Source organism: Vulpes lagopus, chromosome 4 (assembly GCF_018345385.1).
Source record: "Vulpes lagopus strain Blue_001 chromosome 4, ASM1834538v1, whole genome shotgun sequence".
Taxonomy (NCBI): domain Eukaryota; kingdom Metazoa; phylum Chordata; class Mammalia; order Carnivora; family Canidae; genus Vulpes; species Vulpes lagopus.
In genome coordinates this window covers 121,536,682-121,560,066 of record NC_054827.1, presented here as the reverse complement: position 1 = coordinate 121,560,066, position 23,385 = coordinate 121,536,682, and the positions used below count along the sequence as shown (strand labels likewise).

The following is a 23,385-nucleotide window of genomic DNA, read 5'->3' as shown; positions in this document are numbered from 1 at the left end:
GCTGCCTGTCTCTGTGTCTCTCATGAATAAATTACCTATGTTCTCACCACCCAAATATAAGTGGAAGATTTTAGAATTAAGGTCTTTTTGAGCCACACATCATTTTTGCTACTGTACCTGAGCCAATCTAAAAAAAATTGGATTGGGTAAAATTAGAGGTTTTCCCATGAGGTGCCTGTATCAATGCTGTCCAGTCTGGATGTCACTGTTGTCTACCCATCGCACTGCAAGACTACTCTGTCCCCAGGATCAAACTCCTGTTGATCTGGCCCCTCAGTCACATGCTGTGCTGAGACCCTTCAAGCGCTGTGGGTGGAGGGCAGTGGTCTCATTTTCCAGAGGAGTGTGAGGTGCATGCCAAGTGGCCTGACCTCATCTTAGACCTCCTCGTGCTCCTTCACTTCACCCTGCTTCTTTCTGGAAAAACCCAGGGGGCTCTTACCTTATGTTTATGTTTTTAAAGGTCTTTCAGAAAATATGCCTTACCTCATGTGATCATTTACTCAGGAGATTAGAGTTATGATAGAAATTTACATAGTATCCGAGCTTTAGGATATAGGCCTGAAAAGTGCAAATAATCTTAAATTCTTCCTGCTTGCACTTAAATTAAGACTTATAGTAAGGGCTGAGATCTAGCAGTTAATTAAGAGTTCTGGATGTAATTAAAGGTAATCCAAGAAAAAATCTGAAAAGCCTGAGTGGAATCCATCTCTAATAACCAAGTATTTTTTAGTATCTGGGGATGATATAAACATAAAATGCAAAACAAACTGAAATATAACTGTAGCTACCCCCACACACAGCCCAAATAAATTTAAATTTTAGACATTTGGCTTTGCCAAATAAACCAGATTAACTCGGAGTGCAATGTTTTCTTCCTGGTCAGGCTGTTACCTCCTGACCCACTGCCATGGCATCTTCCCCTGATCTCCCGGGCTGTGGAGCAGTTCTGCAACCCTGGGTGTCCCAAAGGGCTCCCCATCCCACAGGTGTAACTCTGGCCATCTGCTTTGCAGCCCCTTCTTCTGCTCATGGGACCAAGTCAGCCCCTCCTTCCGTTTCCCCAGTGCTGCCTCCACCATACAGATGTTGTTGCCCACAATACACCCAGAGTCCAGGACTGTCCTTCTCCCAGCTCCTCTCATCTATTCCACTCACAGGCTCTCATCTCCATGAGGGGTACTACCTTTTGACTACATCAGCTTCTTCATCATCCCCTCAGTAGAGAATGGGTTCCTTGAGAATAGGGCTTTTGTGGTGCCTGTTGTAATGTCCTCACTGAGGAGGGAGACTGGACCAAATTTGAATAAGTTGCCTTCTGAAATTCATTTGTTACCAGAGAATTGGCCTCTTCCTTCCCACTCTGCTGCCTGTGTTCTGGTCCAGCTGCTCCACTGCTGGCTAGTCCCCTTACCCCAGCCTGTACTGCCTCTACTTCACCTCCGCTGCCCCAGGATCCAAGTGGCCTCAGGACTGAGCAGTTCCCAAAAGCTAGCTCTCTGCTTTGCTTAAGATGGTACACTCATTATTGTGAGGAGTCAATGAAATAATGCACAGAAAGGACTCAGAATAGTACCGGATACACTGTAAAAGGTGGAGAAGCCTCAATACTCGTTACTATGTTTCTCTCTCTTCCTTCTAGGGTAGAGAGAACTTCCTTGGTGTGATTATCAAGGCTGGTGGAAAATGTGATCCCAGTCTTTTTTTTTTTTCCTTTCCAGTTTTTTAAACTTCATTTGCCTCTACATTTTGCTTCCCTGATTCCCCTCTTCAGCCACTATGAACTGTGTGTAGTGTCAGTCACTTATGTTCCACATCTCTTGGTCCATAGACTACACGAAGAATTAAAATATGGTACAGTAATACATATTATAATTATATTCCATGTAATCTGGAAATGACGAAGTGTGGTAGGAGCCATAAAAAAGAAAATATTCTGTACTGATCACATTTTGCCAAGGATAGTATTTCTAATATCTTGATATTTCTTTTCCTACATTTCTTTGCTTCTGTAGAAGTACTGTTTGTCCTTTTTGGTTTCTTCATTTTTTAATTTCTCTCTTATTATTAGAACTCCTCAAGTAATTCTTTTTTTTATATAGGGTGAATGGAAAGTAAAGTTTTGGAGTTCTTAAATTTTGGAAAATGTCCCTTTTTTGACATCTTGTTTGATAGTTACAGAATTGAGTATTTCTACCTTCCTTGAAGGGGAACTTTGAAAACATTGGTGTACTATTTTCTGGCTTTGTTAATACAGTGTCTCTGATGCATTGCATGTTGGAGCTAACCTTTTTTTTTTTTTTTCTCAGAGATTACCTTGTTTCTCCTTACCGTAGGGAATGTCACTGGGGTGCCTCTGGATGTGAGTCAGCTGCCATAAATTATGTTTAGCACTTAGTAGGGCTCTAAATCTTTGGCCCCTTGACCAGTCATTCTGATCAGGACTGGGTAACCCACCCACTCCAGCAAGGCTCTAGGCAGGTGGGCGGGGCTCCCGTGTTCTAGGTGTGTGGGCAGGGTTCCCTGATCTAGATGTGTACCGGGGCTCCCATGATCTAGATATGAGGGTGGGGCTCCCATGCTGGGCTCTAGGCATGTGGGCAGGGCTCCCTTACAAAAGTCCAGCTTGTCTCTAGGGCTTAAGCTGAGTGATTCTTTAATAATCCAACCCAGCAGCTTTCTCTCTTCCAGGTAATCCTCAAATTTCTGACTCCTATGGATACCCTTTATTCATTTTCCATGTTGGGTTTCTTTCTTTTTGTTGTGGTTTTGGTTTTTGTTTTAATTTTTTATGATTTCTTTAGGAATCTGGGAGAAAAAGTAGGCAGACCTGTATGCTCCATTTGCAAATCTTAGCTGAAAATAAGGAACATTTCTGAACTCTTGAATTTGGGAGGAGAGTGTTAAAAACTCTCAACATTTGAAAAACATCACCTTTTGACTGCCTGTGTCTTTTGTTTTTTGTTTTTTAAATATAGAATCCCTAAAATAAAATGTGGTAGTAAAATTGGACAAAATAGGTAGTAGAATTTTAGCCATTCTGTTTTTTGTTAAAAACAAGCAACTGTGCATTGACAACCAAAATATTTTTATTATCATTATTTTTTTAATGGGAGTTCAATTTGCCAACATATAGCATATCACCCAGTGCTCATCCCATCAAGTGACCCCCTCAGTTCCCGCCACCCAGTCACCCCAACACCCTGCCCACCTCCCTTTCCACCAAAATATTTATCTCATTGCCTATACCTTTCTATTCGTAAATTCAGCGACCTAAGTAGTATTGTTTAGATTCTTAGAATTACTTGGCATGAATAAAACCTGTAATTGAGGAATTTGTTATGGCTTGCTTACTTTTCATGAATTTTATTTAATTCTTTGGCTTTAGAGCCACTTTACAAGTACCTCAATTATAGTGTTCATTTCAGGTTCAGAGCCACTGCTAAAAGAGCAATTGATTTCCTTGCTGATGTTTAAATTAACCTATTTTGAAGATAACATTTTTGTTTTATATTCCTCTTGACACTTTGACTAAATATTAGTGCCATGTTCTCAAAACAGTATCAGTGTTTGGGGTAAGGTTAAGGTATATAAACTATTACCCCATTGAAAAGAAAAAAAAAATAAAACCAATGGCAGTTAAAAATAATTAAGCATATATAATGTTTGTAACTTGTAAAAGTGTAGAAAGGTAGCAAAACGGAAAAATGTTTTTTTTTTTTGGAAAAATGTTTTTAAAAATGTACTTGTGTACATTCCTGGGATGTATTTCATATACGTGCAGTTTGTGCCAAGTACACTAGGTGGCTAGACCCTGCAGAAGGATGGAGCCCCTCTCTCCCTTGGCTGTGATCTTGACTGCTCAGTTCCCTGGGGAATAATGCTCCCCTGCATAATTCCTTTTGGAGGGGAGCAGGGACATTTCCAGTTATGCTTCACACACCTTTATCAGTTCTCCAGTTGTCTTTGTCTCTGTCCAGGTATTAATAAAATTCCTGATAACCCAGTCTATATTAGTAAACAAACAAGTATTTTTAAAAACACCCAAATACTATTTTTGACTTTAATTTTATCAGGTGAAAACAACAAAGCACTTTCTTTTTTTTTCTTTTTTTTTTTTTATGATAGTCACAGAGAGAGAGAGAGGCAGAGACACAGGCGGAGGAAGAAGCAGGCTCCATGCACCGGGAGCCTGATGTGGGATTCGATCCCGGGTCTCCAGGATCGCGCCCTGGGCCAAAGGCAGGCGCCAAACCGCTGCGCCACCCAGGGATCCCACTTTCTTTTTTTTTAAATTTTATTTATTTATTCATGAGAGACACAGAGAGAGAGAGAGAGAGGCAGAGACACAGGCAGAGAGAGAAGCAGGCTCCATGCAGGGGGCCCGATGTGAGACTTGATCCTGGGACTCCAGGATCACACTCTGGATCAAAGGCAGGTGCTAAACTGATGAACCACCCAGGGATTCCTAGAGAACACTTTCTGAATTGTAAGGATTATATTTGTTTATTTCCTATCCCCTCTCTTCACCCAGAAAAGGATTATAGCAGTCTTTGTGACAAGCAGCCCATAGGAAGACTTCTCTTCAGGCAATTCTGTGATACAAAATATGATCTAAAGGGATGCATCGAATTCCTGGATGCAGTGGTAAGCAATTTATCTCAGTGTTGAACTACTCAATCTTGTGTTTTTGAAAATTAACAGATTAGATCTAAAAACTTGGGTCTCTGAAGTTAAGTAGAACCTGACAATGATGATAAGAGTGGATAAACTAGTTTCTTGGTGTCATGTTACCTTGGTATGGAAATCCCTATATAATATTCCCCCTTATCCATGATATTGCTTTCCATAGTTTCAATTACCTGTGGTCAGCTGGAGTCCAGAAGCAGATGACCCTCCTGACATATGGTCAATGCAGGCACACTCAGAGATATTGTGGGTCTAGTTCCAGACCATGGCAATGAAGCAAATATCTCAATGAAGCGAGTCACATGAATTTTTTTGTTTCCCACTGCATATAAAAGTTATCTCTACACTCTACTGTAATCTATTAATTGTACAATAACATTATATCTAAAAAAAGCAATGTTCATACCTTAATTAAAAAATACTCTGTTGCTGGAAAATGCTAATTGTACTCTGACCTTTCAGCAAGGCATCATCTTTTTCCTAGTGGAGGGTCCTGCCTCAATGTTGATGGCTACTGGCTGGTCAGAGTGGGAGTTACTGAAGGTTGGGGTGTCTGTGACAATTTCTTAAAATAAGACAAAATAGAAGTTTGCAACATCCATTGAATCTCTCTTTCACTTGAACACTTAGAGGCTGTTATAGGCATTTTTTTTTTGTTATAGGCATTTTTTTTTAAAGATTTTATTTATTTGAGAGAGAGAGAATGCATATCTGAGAGGGAGCATGCAGAGGGACAAGCAAACTCCCTGCTGAGTGGGGAGCCCAATGTGGGGCTCAATCCCAGGACCCTGAGATCACGACCTGAACTGAAGGCAGACACTTAACCTACTGAGCCACCCAGGTGCTCGTAGAGGCCATCATAAGGTTATTAATTGGCCTAATTTCTTTTTTTATTTTTAAATTTTATTTAAATTTAATTTTTTAAAATTTTTATTTATTTATGATAGTCACAGAGAGAGAGAGAGAGAGAGAGAGGCAGAGACACAGGCAGAGGGAGAAGCAGGCTCCATGCACCGGGAGCCCGACGTGGGATTAGATCCCGGGTCTCCAGGATCGCGCCCTGGGCCAAAGGCAGGCGCCAAACCGCTGCATCACCCAGGGATCCCTTAAATTTAATTAATTATCATATAATGTATTATTGGATTCAGAAGTAGAGGCCAGTGATTCATCAGTCTTTTATAATACCTAGTGCTCATGACATCACCTGCCCTCCTTAATAAACATTACCCAGTTACCCCTTCCCCCTACACCCCTCCCTTTCGGGGACCCTCAGTTTGTTTCCTGTGATTTAAGAGTCTCTTATGGTTTGTCTCCCTCTCTGATTTCATCTTGTTTTATTTTTTTCCTCTCTTCCCCTATAATCCTGTTTGTTTCTTAAATTCCACATGTAAGTGAGATCATATGATAATTGTCTTTCTCTGACTTATTTGGCTTAGCATATTACCTTCTAATTCTATTCATGTCATTGCAGATGGCAAGACTTCATACTTTTTGATGGCTGAGTAATATTCCATTGTATATGTAGCACATCTTCATTATCCATTCATCTGTCGATGGACATCTGGCTCTTTCCATAGTTTGGCTATTGTGGACATTGCTTCTATAAACCTTAGGGTGCAGGTGCCCCTTTGGATCACTACATTTGTATCTTTGAGGTAAATACCCAGTAGTGCAATTGCTAGGTCATAGGGTAGTTCTATTTTCAATTTTTTGAGGAACCTCCATACTGCTTTCCAGAGTGGCTGCACTAGCTTGCATTCCTACCAGCAGTGTAAGAGTGTTCCCCTTTCTTCACATCCTCTCCAACATCTGTCATTTCCTTGTTTATTTTAGCCATTCTGACTGGCATGAGGTAGTATCTCATTGTGGTTTTGATTTATATTTACCTGATGCTGAGGGATGTTGAACATTTTTTTTCCATGTGCCTGTTGGCCATGTGTAGGCCTTCTTTGGAGAAATGTCTGTTCAGGTCTTCTGCCCATTTCTTGACTGGATTATTTGTTCTTTGGGTGTTGAGTTTGATAAGTTCTTTATAGATCTTGAATACTAGCCCTTTATTTGGTATGTCATTTGCAAATATCTTCTCCTATTCCATAGGTTGTCTTTTAGTCTCGTCAACTGTTTCCTTTGCTGTGCAAGAGCTTTTTATCATCATAAAGTCCCAATAGTTCATTTTTGCCTGGATTCCCTTGCCTTTGGAGATGTGTCTAGCAAGAATTTGCTGTGGCCAAGGTCACAAAGGTTTCTACCTGTGTTCTCCTCTAGGATTGTGATGTATTTCTGTCTCACATTTAGGTTTTTCATCTATTTTGAGTTATTTTTGTGTAGGTGTGAGGAAATGGCCGAGTTTAAGTCTTTTGCATGTGGCTATTCAAATTTCCCAATGCCGTTTATTGAAGAAACTGTGTTTTCCATTGGATATTCTTTCCTGCTTTGTTGAAGATTAGTTGACCGTAGAGTTGAGGGTCCATTTCTGGGTTCTCTATTCTGTTCCATTGATCTATGTGTATTGATGATTACAGCTTTGTACTAGAGCTTGAAGTCTGGGATTGTGATGCCACCAGTTTTGTTTTTCTTTTTCAACATTCCTCTGGCTATTCAGGATCTATTCTGGTTCCATACAAATTTTAGGATTATTTGTTCCAACTCTGTGAAATAAGTTAATGGTATTTTGATAGGGATTGCATTGAATGTATAGATTGCTCTAGGGAACATATATATTTTAACAATATTTGTTCTTCCAATCCATGAGCATGGAATGTTTTTCCATTTCTTTGTGTCTTCCTCAATTTCTGTCATAAGTGTTTTATAGTTTTCTACATATAGACGCTTTACCTCTTTGTTTAGGTTTATTCCTACTTCTCTTATGGTTTGGGGTACAATTGTAAATGAGATTGACTCCTTAATTTCTCTTTATTCTGTCTCATTGTTAGTGTATAGAAATGCAACTGATTTCTATGCATTGACTTTATAGTATGTAATTGGCCCAATTTCAGTGTTGCTGTGTCTTGATGAATTAGGAGGCTGGAGGAGAGGGAGACAGAGGGGAATGGCTGGTTGGTGGAGCAGTCAGAAAAACATTTGAGGCTCTTGCCTATCCTCTGTGGAGCTCCTCAGAGCTTCCTTCCTCTCCTTTCCTTTCCTTTCCTTTCCTTTCCTTTCCTTTCCTTTCCTTTCCTTTCCTTTCCTTTCCATTCCATTCCTTTCCTTTCCTTTCCTTTCCGGTGCCTTTGCTAGAATAAGACAAAGCTTTGAAAGGAGGTTGGTTTTTCTTGTTTTGTTTTTGTTTTTGCTTTTAGCTAGAACTCTGGTGTAGAGGGGCAGGCTTTGTCAGTTCCAAGAGTAGAATGTAGATATGTATTAGTGTAGCGGGTCATATTTGCCAAGCTGCTATTTTTTAAGAATTTAGAGACCTACAGTTCTTTATTTCAAAATGACTAAATTGCATTGTTAAAGCTCTTTCAGGTTTGGATCTTCTGGTAGTGACATGAGACCTGTTAGTGTTTAGGTGACTGCCAGTTGATTGCAATGACAGGTTCTGTTCTGTGTTTTGTTTTGTTTTTGATGGAAGCTGTGTGGGCTAATAAATAATGCCTGATTATGCCATTTGTACAACACTTAACTGCTTGGACTGTCCTTGTGGTAGGTAATTGCAAGTTCTCAGAGTTTTTGGTGTGGAGAGACTGCATCTTATCTATTTCCCTTATGGCACCCAGCATGATTGTTTGCTCTCTTTTCTGCTTAATGTTTGTTGACTGAATCAATGGCATCTGTGGCAACCAATGTTCACTGTTCAGTGAAAGAAACAACCAATAGGAGAGATGTGTTAAGAGATCTATTGCAAGGAATTGGCTTACATGACTATGAGATTGGTTAGGAGAGTCTGAAATCTATAAGACAGGAGGGAATCCTGCAAAAATGGAGTGAAGTTGCTGTCCTCAGGCAGAATTCCTTTGAGGAAGGCTCAACTCTGGTTCTAACATCTTTTAACTGATTAAATCAGGCTTACCCAGATTCTCTAAAATAATCTCCTTTACTTAAAGTCAAATGATAAAGACTTTAATCACATCTCCAAATACTAGTACAGCAATGACTAGATTAGTATTTGAATAACTGGACATTGTACCTGCTAGGTTGGCATGTGGAAAGACCATCACAAAATCCCAGTGCTTTCTTTTCTGTTGAGTGCATGCTGTCCAGCATCTAGAACATAAGCTGGAAGGTTCTAGTTATGGTGTCTGATTACTAGTCAAGGGGAGTACAGTGCCCTTGAACACAGAACATGAAGCTGGCTCAGACTGGGTCATCAGCCTGACAACCATGGCTCTAGTGCTGAACCAGTGGAGAATGAAGGATCAAGTGTGAGGTCCGACTCCTGCCCAAAAGGGCTTTATAAGTTCAGTAGATGAACTTCCTTCAGTCTTCGTTTCTTCACTAATCTCTTCAACTCCATCTGGCTTTTAGCTTCCTTGCTCTTCTCAGGCCTGCACCTGCAGGATCAAAGTGCTTCCCTGAGGCCTCCTTGTGCTTCAGTCTCCATGTCTATTGACATTGTCGAGTCACCTCTGCTTGAGATTCTCTTAGCCAGGCTTTTTTTTTTTTTATTTTTTTTTTATTTTTATTTTATTTTATTTATTTATTTATTTATTTATTTATTTATTTATTTATTTATTTTTAGCCAGGCTTTTATGATCTCTCCTCTGATATTCTCTTTCATCTTTTTTTCACTTGCTTATTCTCTGTAGATATTTAGATATAGATCAAGTTCTGCCTTAACCCTTCCTCTGTTTTCTGGCCTATGTGGTAGTACCTCTCTTACGGTCTTTGCCTGACACCTGCGTATAGTTGTCTTCTGCTTTGATATCGCCAGCTCTGGTTTCTCTGGGTGTTCTGCACTCAGGTTTTCCACATGCCTCTTGGATATTTCTAAAATTCTGTTGCCATGAGCAATCCAAGTTGTTTATTTAATTCTATTTTATTTGGCCTCATTTAAGGGCTGCAAGTGTAATATAACAGAGAGCACCGTGGGATGTGTTGCTCTAGTACATCATTCACCCTTTAAAGAAAACTGCTTTTTCCTAGTTTCCCAAAGAAAAGCTGCAGGTACTTGACCAATATCAAATCAGTTAGAGCTACTCTGTGGTTCTCAGGGTACCCTGCCAATTCTGTATGTCTGAGAATTGAAAACACTGTGAAATCAGTGAAGAAACTCCACTACTATTTTTCTGTGTTCTCATCTCTACCGTCAGGGAGAGTATGAAGTGACCGCTGATGAGGACCAAAGAAGCTATGGACTGCAGGTCTTCAACACATTCTTCGGTGTCGAGGTGTGTTTTCTTATAGTACCTAGCCTTTCTCACTTAGTTGGATTAAAAACCTTTAATTTCTTAGAAATATTTCCCTTATGCTTTTTCTTTTGAGTCAGTGAGTAATTTAATGAATCTCTTAGAAAATTGATTCAAAGAATTTTTATTTATTTCTTTTTTTTATTTATGATAGTCACACAGAGAGAGAGAGAGAGAGAGAGAGAGAGAGAGAGAGGCAGAGACATAGGCAGAGGGAGAAGCAGGCTCCATGCACCGGGAGCCCGATGTGGGATTCGATCCCGGGTCTCCAGGATCGCGCCCTGGGCCAAAGGCAGGCGCTAAACGCTGCGCCACCCAGGAATCCCGATTCAAAGAATTTAAAAGCTTCTATGTTTCCCCAAACAGAATACAGCATTAGAGAATTTTATTTGTCTGTCTTGGGCTGAAAAATAAGATTTTTCTCCTAAAAGCTTTAATGGGTCTCAGTTTTTATGCTTTTTTGACTCAGTAGATTCTTACAGTTTAGTGTGTCCCTGAAATAGATCTGTAAGCTGCTCCTCTTCATATGATTTCCTTTCTGTAGGCTATAAGAGAAGTCCTAAACCCTGGGCAGGCCCCTGTGTTATAGGATTGGTGGAGAACAATAACAGGGATAGTTAACACTTAGTGAACACTGCTCTAAGCCATGCACATGCAACAAGTTAAGATAACAGTGCTATGAGGTGGATACATTATTATGTCTATTATTATGTGGTAAGACTGAAAATCAGAGTAGTTAAGTGGTTTACCAAAGGTTACACAGCTTGTTAAGGAATCAAACACGGAGGGACGGGTTGGAGAATAGTGTGGTGAGAACGAGTCCAAAATGTTCAGATTCTGAGCCTAGCTAACTCAAGATGGTAGGGCCTTCAAGAGAGAGTGGCGGGAGCTGGGGAGAGTAGAGAAGGCCAGTGGATTAGCAAGTGAGCACAAAGATACACACACAACCAGTGGTGGCAGAGATGTGGTCAGTGGTGGCAGAGATGTGGTTCAGACCAGATAGGTTTTGACTCCAAAGCCTTCACTTGCCAAAGTCTCCAGCATCAGTACCATGGCTCCTAGGTAATTCTTTTCCAACACAGCTGCTACAGCATCCACATATTTGTAGGTACCCCCAGTCACTGATTGGGAGGAATAGATGAGAAGTTTCATTTACCTAATTCTTTTTTTATTTTTGGACTTAAAAAAAAATTTGACAACAGAAATAAACATTTCTTACCTTAAAGTTAGTTTTGACATTGACATTATTGTATAACTGTATCCACAATGATTAATCAAAACATGAAACATTGTTTTAATTTTCCCAATGAGGTTTTTTTTTTAAGTTTTAATTTTAATCACCTGGTGCTCACCACAAGTACCCTTCTTAGTCCCCATCACCTATTTCCCCCACCCCCCAACCTGCCACCCCTCTGGTGACCGTCTGTTTGTTCTCCATAGTTGAGTCTGTTTCTTAGTTTGACTCTCTTTCTCTTCTTTTTTTTTTTAACTTACTTGTTTCTTAAAGTCCATGTATGAGTGAAATCATATGGTATTTGTCCTTCTCTCTGTGATTTATTTCACTTAGCATAAAATTCTCTAGTTCCATCCATATCATTGCAAATGACAAGATTTCATTCTTATGGCTGAATAATATATATATATAATATATATATATATATGGAGAGAGAGAGAGAGGGAGAGATATATAGATATAGATATAGATCTATCTCTCTGTCAATCTGTATATATCACCCATTTTTATCCATTCATCAGTTGATGGACCTTCAGGCTGCTTCCGTTGTTTGGCTATTGTAAATAATGCTGCAATAAACACAGGAGTGCATGTTTCCCTTTGAATTAGTGTTTTTGTATTTGGGTAAATACCCAGTAGTGTGATTGCTGAATCATATGGTAGCTCTACTTTTAACTTTTTGAGGAATCTCCATACTGTCTTCCACAGTAGTCTATCAGTTTGCATTCCCACCAACAGTCCATGAGGGTTCCTTTTTCTCCATATCCTCACCAACACATGTTGTTTCTTATGTTTTTATTTTAGCCATTCTGACAAGTGTGAGGTGGTATGTCTTTGTGGTTTTGATTTGCATTTCCCTTGTGGTGAGGGATGTTGAGTTCCTTTTCATGTGTCTGTTTGCCATCTGGATGTCTTCTTCAGAGAAATGTCTGTTCGTGTCTTCTGCCTATTTTTTTAAAGATTTTATTTATTTATTCATGAGAGATACAGAGAGAGAGAGAGGCAAAGACATAGGCAGAGGAAGAAGCAGGCTCCCTGCAGGAACTGTGGGACTCTATTCTGGGACTCTGGGATCACTCCCTGAGCCAAAGGCAGATGCTCAACTGCTGAGCCACCCAGGCATCCCTCCTTCTGCCTATTTCTAATTGGGTGTTGAGTTTTAGAAGTTCTTTATATATTTTGGATACTAATCCTTTATTGGATGTGTCATTTGTAAATATCCTCTCCCATTCAGTAGGTTATCTTTTTGTTTTGTTGATTCTTTCCTTTGCTGTGCAGAAACTTTTTATTTTAATCAAGTCCCAATACTTAATTTTTGCTTTTGTTTCCTTGCCTCAGGAATCATATCTAGAAAAAAGTTGCTATGGTCAATGTCAGAGAAGTTACTCCTTGTGCTCTCTTTTAGGAGTTTTATGTTTTCAGGTCTCACATTTAGATCCTTAATCCATTTTGAATTTATTTTTGTGTATGGTATAAGAAAGTGATCGAGTTTTCCCAGCACTATTTGTTGAAGAGATTTTTCTCATTGAATATTCTTTCTTGCCTCATTTGTTAAAGATTAAATGACCATATTACTGTGGGTTTACTTCTGGGTTTTCTATTCTGTTCTATGGATCTATGTGTCTATTCTTGGGCCAGTAACATACTGTTTTAATTAATACAGCTTTATGGTATATCTTGAAATCTGGAATTGTGATACCTCCAGCTTTGTTTTCCTTTTTCAAGATTGCTTTGGCTATTTGAGGTCTTTGTGGTTCCATATAAATTTTAGGATTGTTTTTTCTAGTTCTATGCAAAATGCTATTGGTATTTTGATAGAGATTGCATTAAATCTGTAGACTGTAATATAGACATTTTAACAAAATTTATTCTTTCAATTCACAAGCATGTAATATTTTTCCATCTATTGGTATTGTCTTTAATTTCTTTCATCAGTGTTTTAAAATTTTCAGAGTACAGTTCTTTCACTGACTTGGTTGAGCTTATTCCTAGGTATTTTATTATTTTTGGTATAATTACAAATAAGACTGTTTTCTTAATTTTTCATTCTGTTGTTTCATTATTGATGTATAGAAGTGCAAAGGATTTCTATACATTGATTTGTAAACTGCAACCTTACTGAAATCATTTATCAGTTCTAGTAAGTTTTGTTTGTTTGTTTTGTTTTTATGGAGTCCTTAGGATTTTCTACATATAGCATGAGGTCATCTGCAAATAGTGAAAGTTTTACTTCTTTACCAATCTGGCTGCCCTTTATTCATTTTTCTTGTCTTATTACTGTGGCTAGGATTTCCAGTACTATGTTGAATAAAAGTGGTGAGAGTGGACGTCCCTGTTTTTGTTCCTGACTGTAGAGGAAAAGCTCTGTTTTTCCCCAGTGTGGATGATGTTAGCTGTGAGTTTTTCATATATGAACATTATGTTCAGGTGTGTTTCTCTAAACTTACTTTGTTGAGGGTTTTTATCATGAATGGATGTTGTACTTTGTCAAATGCTTTTTCTGCATCTACTGATATGATCCTGTGGTTTTTATCCTTTCTCTTGTGGATGTGATGTATCATGTTGATTGATCTGCAAATATTGCAAATACCTCCCCTGTGTTCCTCAGAGATATTGGCCTATACTCTTATCTGTGATGTCTTTATCTGGTTTTGTCATCAGGGTAATGCTGACCTTATAGCATGAATTTGGAAGTTTTCCTTCCTTTTCTATTTTTTGGAATAGCTTGAAAAGAATAGGTATTAACTCTTCTTTAAATATTTGGTAAAATTTTCCTGTGAAACCATCTGGTCTTGGGCTTTTGTCCAGGAGTTTTTTTAAATTATGGATTCAGTTTCTTTGCTGGTAATTGGTCTGTTCAGATTTTCTATTTCTTCCTGTTTAAGTTTGGGTAGTTTATATGTTTCTAGGAATTTATCCATTTCTTCTACATTGTCCAATTTGTTGGCATATAGTTTTTCATAATAATTGTAGTATTTGTATTTCTGTAGTGTTTGTTGGTATTTCTCTTCTCTCATTTGTGATTTTACTTATTTGAATTCTTTATTTTTCCATGATAAGTCTGGTTAGAGACTTAAAATCAATTTTATTGATTTTTTTATTGATTTTTTTTTCAGAGAACCAGCTCATAGTTACATTGATCTGTTCTATTGGTTTTTTAGTTCCTATATCATTTATTTCTGCTCTAATACTTATTTGCTTCCTTCTGTTGGTTTTAGGTTTTGTTTGTTGTTCTTTTTCTAGCTCCTTTAGATGTAAGTTTAGGTTATTTGAGATTTTTCTTGCTTTTTTTTTTGTGTAAAGATTTTATTTATTTGTTCATGAGAGACACAGAGAGAGAGGCAGAGAGATAAGCAGAGGAAGAAGCAGGCTCCATGCAGGGAGCCCAATGTGACACTTGATCCTGGGACCCCAGGATCATGCCCTGAGCCAAAGGCAGAAGCTCAACCACAGAGCCCACCCAGGTGTTCCTAAACTTCCCTCTTATGGGTACTTTTGCTATGTCTCAAAGGTTTTGAACCATTATATTTTCTTTTCTTTTTTTAAAGGTTATATTTATTTATTTGAGAAAGAAAGAGAACAAGGAGGAGGAGCAGCAGAAGGAGAGGGAGAAGCAGGCTCCTCACTGAGCAGGGGAGCCCGACTTGGGGCTCGATCCCAGGACCTTGGGATCATGACCTGAGCTGAAGGCAGACTCTTAACCAACTGAGCCACCCAGGTGCCCCTTAACCATTGTGTTTTCATTTTCATTTATTTCCATGTACTTTTTAATTTCATCTTTTATTTCCTGGTTGCCCCATTGTTTAATAGCAAGGTATTTAACCTCCTTGTATTTGTGGTCTTTCCAGATTTTTTCTGTATAGGTGACTTCTAGTTTCATAGTGTTGTGGTCAGAAAAGATACATAGTATGACTTTGATCTTTTTTGTTAAGACTTATTTTGTGACCTAATATGTGATCTTTTCTGGAGAATGTTCCATGTACACTTAAAAAGTATATTCTGCTGTTTGAGGATGGAATGTTCTGAATATATCTGTTAAATCCACTTGGCCCAGTGTGTCATTCATAAGCCATTGTTTCCTTATTGATTTCCTGTTTAGATGATCTGTCCTTTTATGTAAGTGGGATGTTTCTACTATTATTGTATTATTATTGATTAAATTCTATATGTTTGTTATTAACTGTTTTTATGTATTTGGGTGCTTCCAAGTTAGATGCATAAATATTTATAATTGTTGTATCTTCTTGTAAGATTGCCCCTTTATTATTTATTACATAATTTCCTTCTTTGTTGCTCATTAGAGTCTTTGATTGATTGATTTTTATAGTCTTTGTTTTAAACTCTAGTTTGTCTGGTGTAAGTATTGCTACTCTGGCTTTCTTTTTTTTTTTTTTTTTTTTTTTTTTTTTATTTTATGATAGTCACAGAGAGAGAGAGAGAGAGGCAGAGACACAGGCAGAGGGAGAAGCAGGCTCCATGCACTGGGATCCTGATGTGGGATTCGATCCTGGGTCTCCAGGATCGCGCCCTGGGCCAAAGGCAGGCGCCAAACAGCTGCGCCACCCAGGGATCCCAACTCTGGCTTTCTTTTGACATCCATTTGCATATTTCTTTATCCCCTCACTTTCAATCTGCTGGTGTCTTTAGTTCTAAAATGAGTCCCTTGTAGGTAGTGTAGAGATGGGTCTTTTTTTTATCCACCCTGTCACCCCATGTCTTTTGATTGAAGCATTTAGTTCATTTACATTCAAAGTAATTATTGATAGCTATGTATTTATTGCCATTTTATTACTTGTTTTATAGTCATTTTTGAAGATTTTCTCTGAACCTTTCTTGTCTTTCTCTCTTTCATAGTTTTCTGGTTTTCCTTAGTAATATATTTGAATTAATTTCTTTTTATTCTTTGCATATTTATTAGTGGTTTTGGATTTGTGTTTACCATTAAGTCTGTACATAACATCTTCTGCATATAGCAGTCTGTATTAAGTTGATAGTATAAGTTTGAATCCATTCTTTACTCCTTTCCTTCCCACATTTTAGGTATATGGTGTCATATTTTACATTCTTTTATTTTGTGAGGTCCATGACTGATTTTTTACAGAAATATTCATTTTTACTGCTTTTGTATTTCCCACCTTCATACTGTCATTTTTGGTCTTTCCTTTCCACTCAAAGAGTCCCCTTTAATATTTCTTGCAAGGCTGGTTTAGTGGTCACAAACTCCTTTGGTTTTTGTTTGCCTAGGAAGCTCTTTATCTCTCTTTCTTTTTTATTTTATTTTACTTATTATATTATTTTTAATAAAGATTTAATTAATTAATTTATTTATTTGAAAGAGAGGGAGAGTGCACACAGGTGGGGGAGTGGGAGGAGCAGAGGGAGAAGCACACTCCCCACTGAGCAGGAAACTTGACTTGGAGCTCAATCCCAGGACCTCTGGATCATGACTTGAGCTGAAGGCAGAAGCTTAACTGATTGAGCCACCCAAACACCTCTATTTTTTTAAAAATTATTTATTTACTAGAGAGAGAGAGAGACCAGGGTGAGGGGCAGAGGTAGAGGAAGACAGAATCTCAAGTGGATTCTGTGCTGAGTGCAATAAAATCTAAAAAAAAAAACAATCCTAAAGTATTCACACACACATTAGGAAAAAACACAACAAAACTACCAGAACTAATAATGAGTTCAGCAAGGTTGCAGGATACTAGATCATTATACAAAATTCTATTGTATTTCTTTTTTTAAAAGATTTTATTTATTTATTCATGAGAGACACAGAGAGAGAGAAAGGCAGAGACACGGGTAGAGGGAGAAGCAGGCTGCATGCAGGGAGCCCGATGTGGGACTCAGTCCCCAGGACTCCAGCATTATGCCCTGAGCTGGAAGGCAGACACCCAACTGTTGAGCCACCCAGGCATCCCTCAATTGTATTTCTGTATACTAACAATTAAAATCCAAAGATGAATTAAGAAAGCAACTCCATTTATGATAGCATCAAAAAGAATAAAATAGGAGTAATGCAAAAAAGAAGTTCAAGGCTTATACACTGAAAACTTCAAAATATCATTGAAAGAAATTAAAGAACTTATATAAATAGAAAGAAATCTCATGTTCATGTATTAAGAAGACTTAATATTATTAAGATGGCAATACTCCCTAAATTGATCTACAGATTCAATATAATCCCTGTCAAAACCCTATATCCTTTTTTTGTAGAAATTAAAAAGCTGATTTCAGAATTCACATGCATATGTAAAGTACCCCAAATAGTCATAACAATCTTGAAGAAGGACAAAGTTGGAGGACTTAGACTTCTTCATTTCAAAACTCACTACAAAGCTACAGTAATCAAAATGGTATGGTACTGGCATAAGGACTGACATACAGGTCATTGGAATAGAATAGATCCAGAGATAAACTCATACATTTACAGTTAATTGACTTATAATAATGGTGCAGGACAATTCAATGGACAAAGGAATGATCTTCAATAAATGGTGTTGGGACAACTGGATACTCATATGTAGAAGAATGAAGTTGAACCCATACCTCACACCATATATAAAAAAAGTAACTTCAAATGAGTTACTTCTCTGCTCATGGAAGATTGAAAGCATTGCTTTTCCTTTCTTTGGGATAAATTTCTATTAACATAAAATTTTTCTAAGATACTGAAAAGGGATCTCTATTTGGAGTTAATCATTACACAGTTTTGCTAGAATTAACCTATCTAGCTTCAGAAAATTAGTATTTTTAGAGGAGAAATGAGATTATAGAAAACACTAGAGCTATTTCTTATTTTTTTAAGATTTTATTTATTTATTTGTATGTTTGAAAGAGAGGGCATGAGCAGGAGGGAGGGGTAGAGGGAGAATCAGACTCCCTGATAAGCAGGGAGCCCAACTCAGGGCTCGATCCCAGGACTGAGATCATGACCTGAGCTGAAGGCAGACACTTCACTGACTGAGCCACCCAGGCACCCAAGAGCTATTTCTTAAAAATATGTATTTTTGAGGCAGTTTTGGAATATAATGGCTTTGTGTCCTGTGAAATTTTGTCTTGTTTTCTGTCTGTAACAATGTGTGTTGGGTAAATGAACAAACAAATTTCTTTTCTGAAATGGTGAACAGTTCCATCTTATCTTTACTATGGCTTTGCTGTGTAGCAAGAAACTGGTCTTGGAGGTCCTGAGAGCATGATTCCATCTTGGCTCTTCCACTTATTGCTGTGAGTGCACCAGAACATCCTAGAGCTCCCTCAGCCTCATTTGTCCAGAGGATTGTAAGGCTAACTGACATAGTATAGAAGGGAAAATGCCTCACTTCTGTTAGGTCATTTAAATGACACCTATTAGGATTAATTATAACAATATTACTCATTTTTTTAAGTGTGAGTTTTCTACATTGTACATTTCTGTCACTAGTTCAACTTCTTTGATGAAAGTATTTCTTTGATTTGTAAAAAACAGTTTTCCTGTGGTAACTCAGCTATACCACTGCCAGAATTCAGCCTAGAATGCATTTCTTGTTCCTACTGATAAATGTATAATTGAACATAATCTGAGTGTCTTTTTCAATAAATCTGGGCAATCGTTTTGTTATATGTTTTCTTTTCCCAGAATTCTCTAGTTGAGGGATAAGAGAATGGTAGGATGGCCCATAGGGACATATTAGTGAGAATGTAAGTGGTAGAGTGTTTTTGGAGGTCAGCTTTGCAATAAATATCAATGCTTAAGAGACATGTATCCCTTGAACTCATAATTCTACTCCCAGGAATCTGTCTTATAAAAACACAATTGTACAAAGATGTTCATGGGAGTGGGGTCTGCAGTGGAGAAAATGGGCAGCTAGAACACGTAAGAAAGACATAAACACATACTCTGGAAAACCATGCAGTCTTTCAGAAAATAAGGTAGCTCTCTAAGTATCAGCACATATTTGCAAAACTACACATATATTATCCCATTTGCATAAAAAATGTGTATTTCTGGGAGTTTGTGTGCATGTGTATGTGTTTACATTTTTAATTGTGGCAAAAAAGACATAAAATTGATCATCTTAACCATTTTTAAGTGCACAGTTCTGTAGCGTTACACATACCTACTTTGATGGGCAGCCTTCACCACCATCCATGTCCTGAACTTTCTTTGTCCTGCAAATCTGAAACTCTGTCCTCGTTAAACACAGCTCCTACCTTCCCCTCCTTTTTGAGGCTGAATAACATTCCCCTGCAAAGATGGACCACCATGTTTATCCTTCATCTGTCAATAGACCTTTGGATTGGTCCCACCTTTTGGATATTGTGAATAATGCTGCTGTGAACATGGGAGTACAGATAGCTCTTGGCACCCTTGCTTTTCGCTCTGGTTTGATTTACACAGGAAAAGATATAAAGAGGTAGACAACACAGTGAACTCTGGAAAATGACCCTGGGGTGGCACGTGAAGGTGACACTCTGACTTGTTATTTCATACACTTGATGTTATACTTTTTTTTTTACAGTAAGCGTTAGGTTCTGTTTACAATTGGTAAATTATGAAATCACTAATTGTTATGCATTTGGTTTGTGCTGTATGCAGTCAGCAGTCCCTTTACCAGAAATACCCTCACGTGTTTTGAGAGAATGTTGGTTGAAACTGAAGGAGAACCCTGACAAGGACGTCTTTGAGGAATGCACCAGGTAAGTGGCCAGCACCACCCTGCAAGCACCACCCTGCGCAGCTATTAGCAGATGGGGCTTACAGGAGCTTTCTCTACAGGAGACCAGTCCTTACTGTGGTACTTTCCAAATTAAAGTGGTCACTTTGACTAGAACGAAGCAAACAAGAGTGATGATAATTCTACAGACATAAGGGACACACTGAAGCAGATCACTGGAGAACCAGTGTATTAGCATGTGGATCCCTGGCCCCTTCACTCAGCCTTCTAAAATGCATGTGTCTGGGATGAAAAGATTCCCATAAAGTGTTGTTTTTTAAAGCCCTAGGCACTTGCTGAAAATATCTTCTCTCTAGATGTTTGCAGTATAGACAGGAAAATTCTAAATCAGGGCACTGATTAATCTGGCTCCTTATGTACACAGGGAGACAGAATGGTTTCTGGACTGATCTGGCCCAGAACATGGAGTCCTCTGTCCAGTCTTGCAGCATTCTGGTATTGCTTATCCTAAGATCCCTTTAACAGATGCTGGTTGAGTGCCGATTCTCCGTCAGGTGCTGTGTTTGTTTCCTGGGACCGCCATAACAAAGTCGCACAAACTCAGGTGGCTTCAAACAACAGAAATTTATTCTCTAGGTGCCTGGGTGGCTTAGCAGTTGAGCGTTTGCCTTCACCTCAGGTCATGATCACGGGGTTCTGGGATCGAATCCTGGATTCGGCTCACTGCTCCACTTAGCCCTCTCCATCTGCCCTTCCCCTTGCCACCACTCATTCTCCCTCTCACTCTCAAATAAAATCTTAATAAACAACAACGACAGAAGTTTATTGTCACAGTTCTGGAAGCTGGGAGTCTGAAGTCCAGGGCTCTGGAGGAGAGGGTCCTTCCTCGTTTCTGCTAGTTCTTGGGCAGCAATACCTAGTGTCTCTAGGCCTGTGCAGCAGCACTTCTGTCTCTGCTGTCTATGGTCCTGTGTCTTCTCCTCATAAAAGCACCAGTCACATGGGACCAGAGCCCACCCTGCTCTGGTGTGGCCTCAACTTAACCAATGATACCTGCAAAGACCCTTCCTGCAAGTAAGGCTGACATACAGGCACCAGGGTTAGGACCTCAACACATCTGTTTCGGAGACGCATTTTATGTCATAATCGTTTGCTTATTTGGGTTGAGGTTATGCTAGGGAACAAAAAAACAAACCAGTGCTGACTTAAGTTTTCATTCTTTTTTTTTTTTTTAAGAATTTTTTTAAGTAGTTTTTTTGTTGTTGATTTTTTTAGATTTTATTTATTTATTTATAGACACACACAGGCAGAGACACAGGCAGAGGGAGACTCTCTAGGCAGAGACACAGGCAGAGGGAGAAGCAGGCTCCATGCAGGGAGCCCGATGTGGGACTCGATCCCGGGTCTCCAGGATCACACCCCAGGCTGCAGGCAGCACCAAACCGCTGTGCCACCAGGGCTGCCCTTAAGTTTTCATTCTTATATGCCTTCAGAAAATATGAATCGCAGAACCTTGCTTCTTAGTCATTTTTTTGGAAAATAATTATTAAGCACGTATTATATGCCTGTCATTGATCTTGTTTCCAGGAATAAAATGATAAGCAAGAAAGAGTTGGTTCTTTATTTCTAGGGAGTTTATGACCAAGTGGAAATGACAGAGTAATCTGTATTAGTTCCCCGTTGCTGCCGTAACAGATTTCCTTGCACATGATGGCCTAAAACAACACACATCTATTTCCTTATGGTTCTGGAAGTCAAAAGTCTGAAAGGAGTATCGCTGGGCAGAAACCAGGTGCCAGTAGGGCCTTGTTCCATTGAAGATCTAGGGGAGAATCTGTTTTCTTTTTTTTCTCTGGCTTCTAGGGATGTGTTACTTGGCTCATGGCCCCTGACCTCATGTTTAAAACCAGCTGTCCTTTGGGGAATATAAATAATAGTGAAAGGGAATATAAAGGAAGGGAAAAGAAATGTTGGGAAATATCAGGAAGGGAGACAGAACATAAAGACTCCTAACTCGGGGAAACGAACTAGGGGTGGTGGAAGGGGAGGAGGGCGGGTGTTGGAGGGGAATGGGTGACGGGCACTGAGGTGGACACTTGACGGGATGAGCACTGGGTGTTTTTCTGTATGTTGGTAAATTGAACACCAATAAAAATTAATTAAAAAAAAAAAAAAACCAGCCGTCCAGGATCCTCAGGTCTCTCTCTGCCCCTGCCTTACCTGTGTCCACATCTCTCTCTGTCTCCCTCTCATTATCATGTGTGCAGCCCACCCAGATAATCCAGGATCATTTTCCCATATGCAGAGACCCTGTTGCCATGTAGGAGAATTCACTGGTTCCAGGGATTAGGACCTGGATGCATTTGGGTCATTCATTATTCAGCCTACCACAGGTGCTGAGTGAGTTACCAGGGTGGGAGCTTTCAGGGCACCTCTCCTAGTGGAGGGCCACTAGAGGAGTCTGTTCAGGCTGCAGAGGGACAGAGAGAGCACACAGGCCCATAAGGGGAGAGGCTGGTGGGGGAGGTACTGGTGGAGGGTCCCTGCTGCTACTGCAGCCTAGGAGGGCCAGGGGGACGGGGCGGCACCAGGGCCTGGTCCTTGTTCCCAGGTGCCCTCTCTATCACTTTGTGAGGGTTCACACAGGAGTCCTCAGGTAACCTTTTGGAGATCAACCTTCATTTCACAGAAGAGGAACGGAGGCCAAGGGACCAGGGAGAATTTGTCCTTTGCTCTAACAGCAATTAGAGAGACAAATTTCATTGTGGGAGTTGTTCAGGTGATGGCAGCCTGGACTGGCTAGTGGCAGTGATAATGGAGACAGATGAATGGATTTTGGAGAAATCCATGAGGCTGATGGGCAAGGGCAGGGGGAGAGGGGGGACAATGTAGTCTCACTGGGGACACGTTTGAGTTTGAGTTGCTTTCCAGACATGGAACAGAGCTGAGAGGTCAATAGCTGAATCTGGAGTATTCTCTTGAGACTCACAAGAGGCAGGATCTGGGGGTCATAGCCTCCTGTGCACATGTGACTGAGGCTGTGGGCGTGGAGGCCAGGCTCAGGCATGTGGGCAGAAGGGGGACTGAAGAGAAGAGTGTGCTAAGAGCAGATGGCTACAGCCAATCTCCCCCTCCCTCTCCACATCACTCTGGCTCTTACTGCCTGGCTCTGTCCCCTCCTTCCAGCACAGGGCCCTTAGCTGGAACTGTGTTAGGGGAAGGAGGGGACAAAAGCCAGAGGTTCAGGGTTCCCCACTATTCTGTCTCATTTCTGTATTGCTACAATCTTGATTTCCCAAAAACCTTCTTTCTCATTTTGGATTCCAGAACACAGATGTTGCATAATGGACATAAATGTTTCCTTTAGGCTACCTGCTGTTTTCTGTAAGAAGTTGTAGTGAGAGGCAGCATAAGGTGATGGTTAGTGGGGAGCCCCAGGACGAATATATTAAAACCAATG

General features: G+C 39.6%; 1 protein-coding gene across 1 annotated transcript in view; it reads left to right on the top strand.

Annotated features, from left to right (window-relative positions):
* Positions 1 to 23,385, top strand: part of GRK4 (G protein-coupled receptor kinase 4) — a 101,914-nt gene that overhangs the window by 31,475 nt on the left and 47,054 nt on the right. Inside the window, exons 4-6 of the mRNA XM_041751134.1 lie at positions 4,535 to 4,647; positions 9,939 to 10,016; positions 19,847 to 19,947. Coding sequence (XP_041607068.1) covers positions 4,535 to 4,647; positions 9,939 to 10,016; positions 19,847 to 19,947 — 292 coding nt within the window. The remainder of the gene's footprint in view (positions 1 to 4,534; positions 4,648 to 9,938; positions 10,017 to 19,846; positions 19,948 to 23,385) is intronic.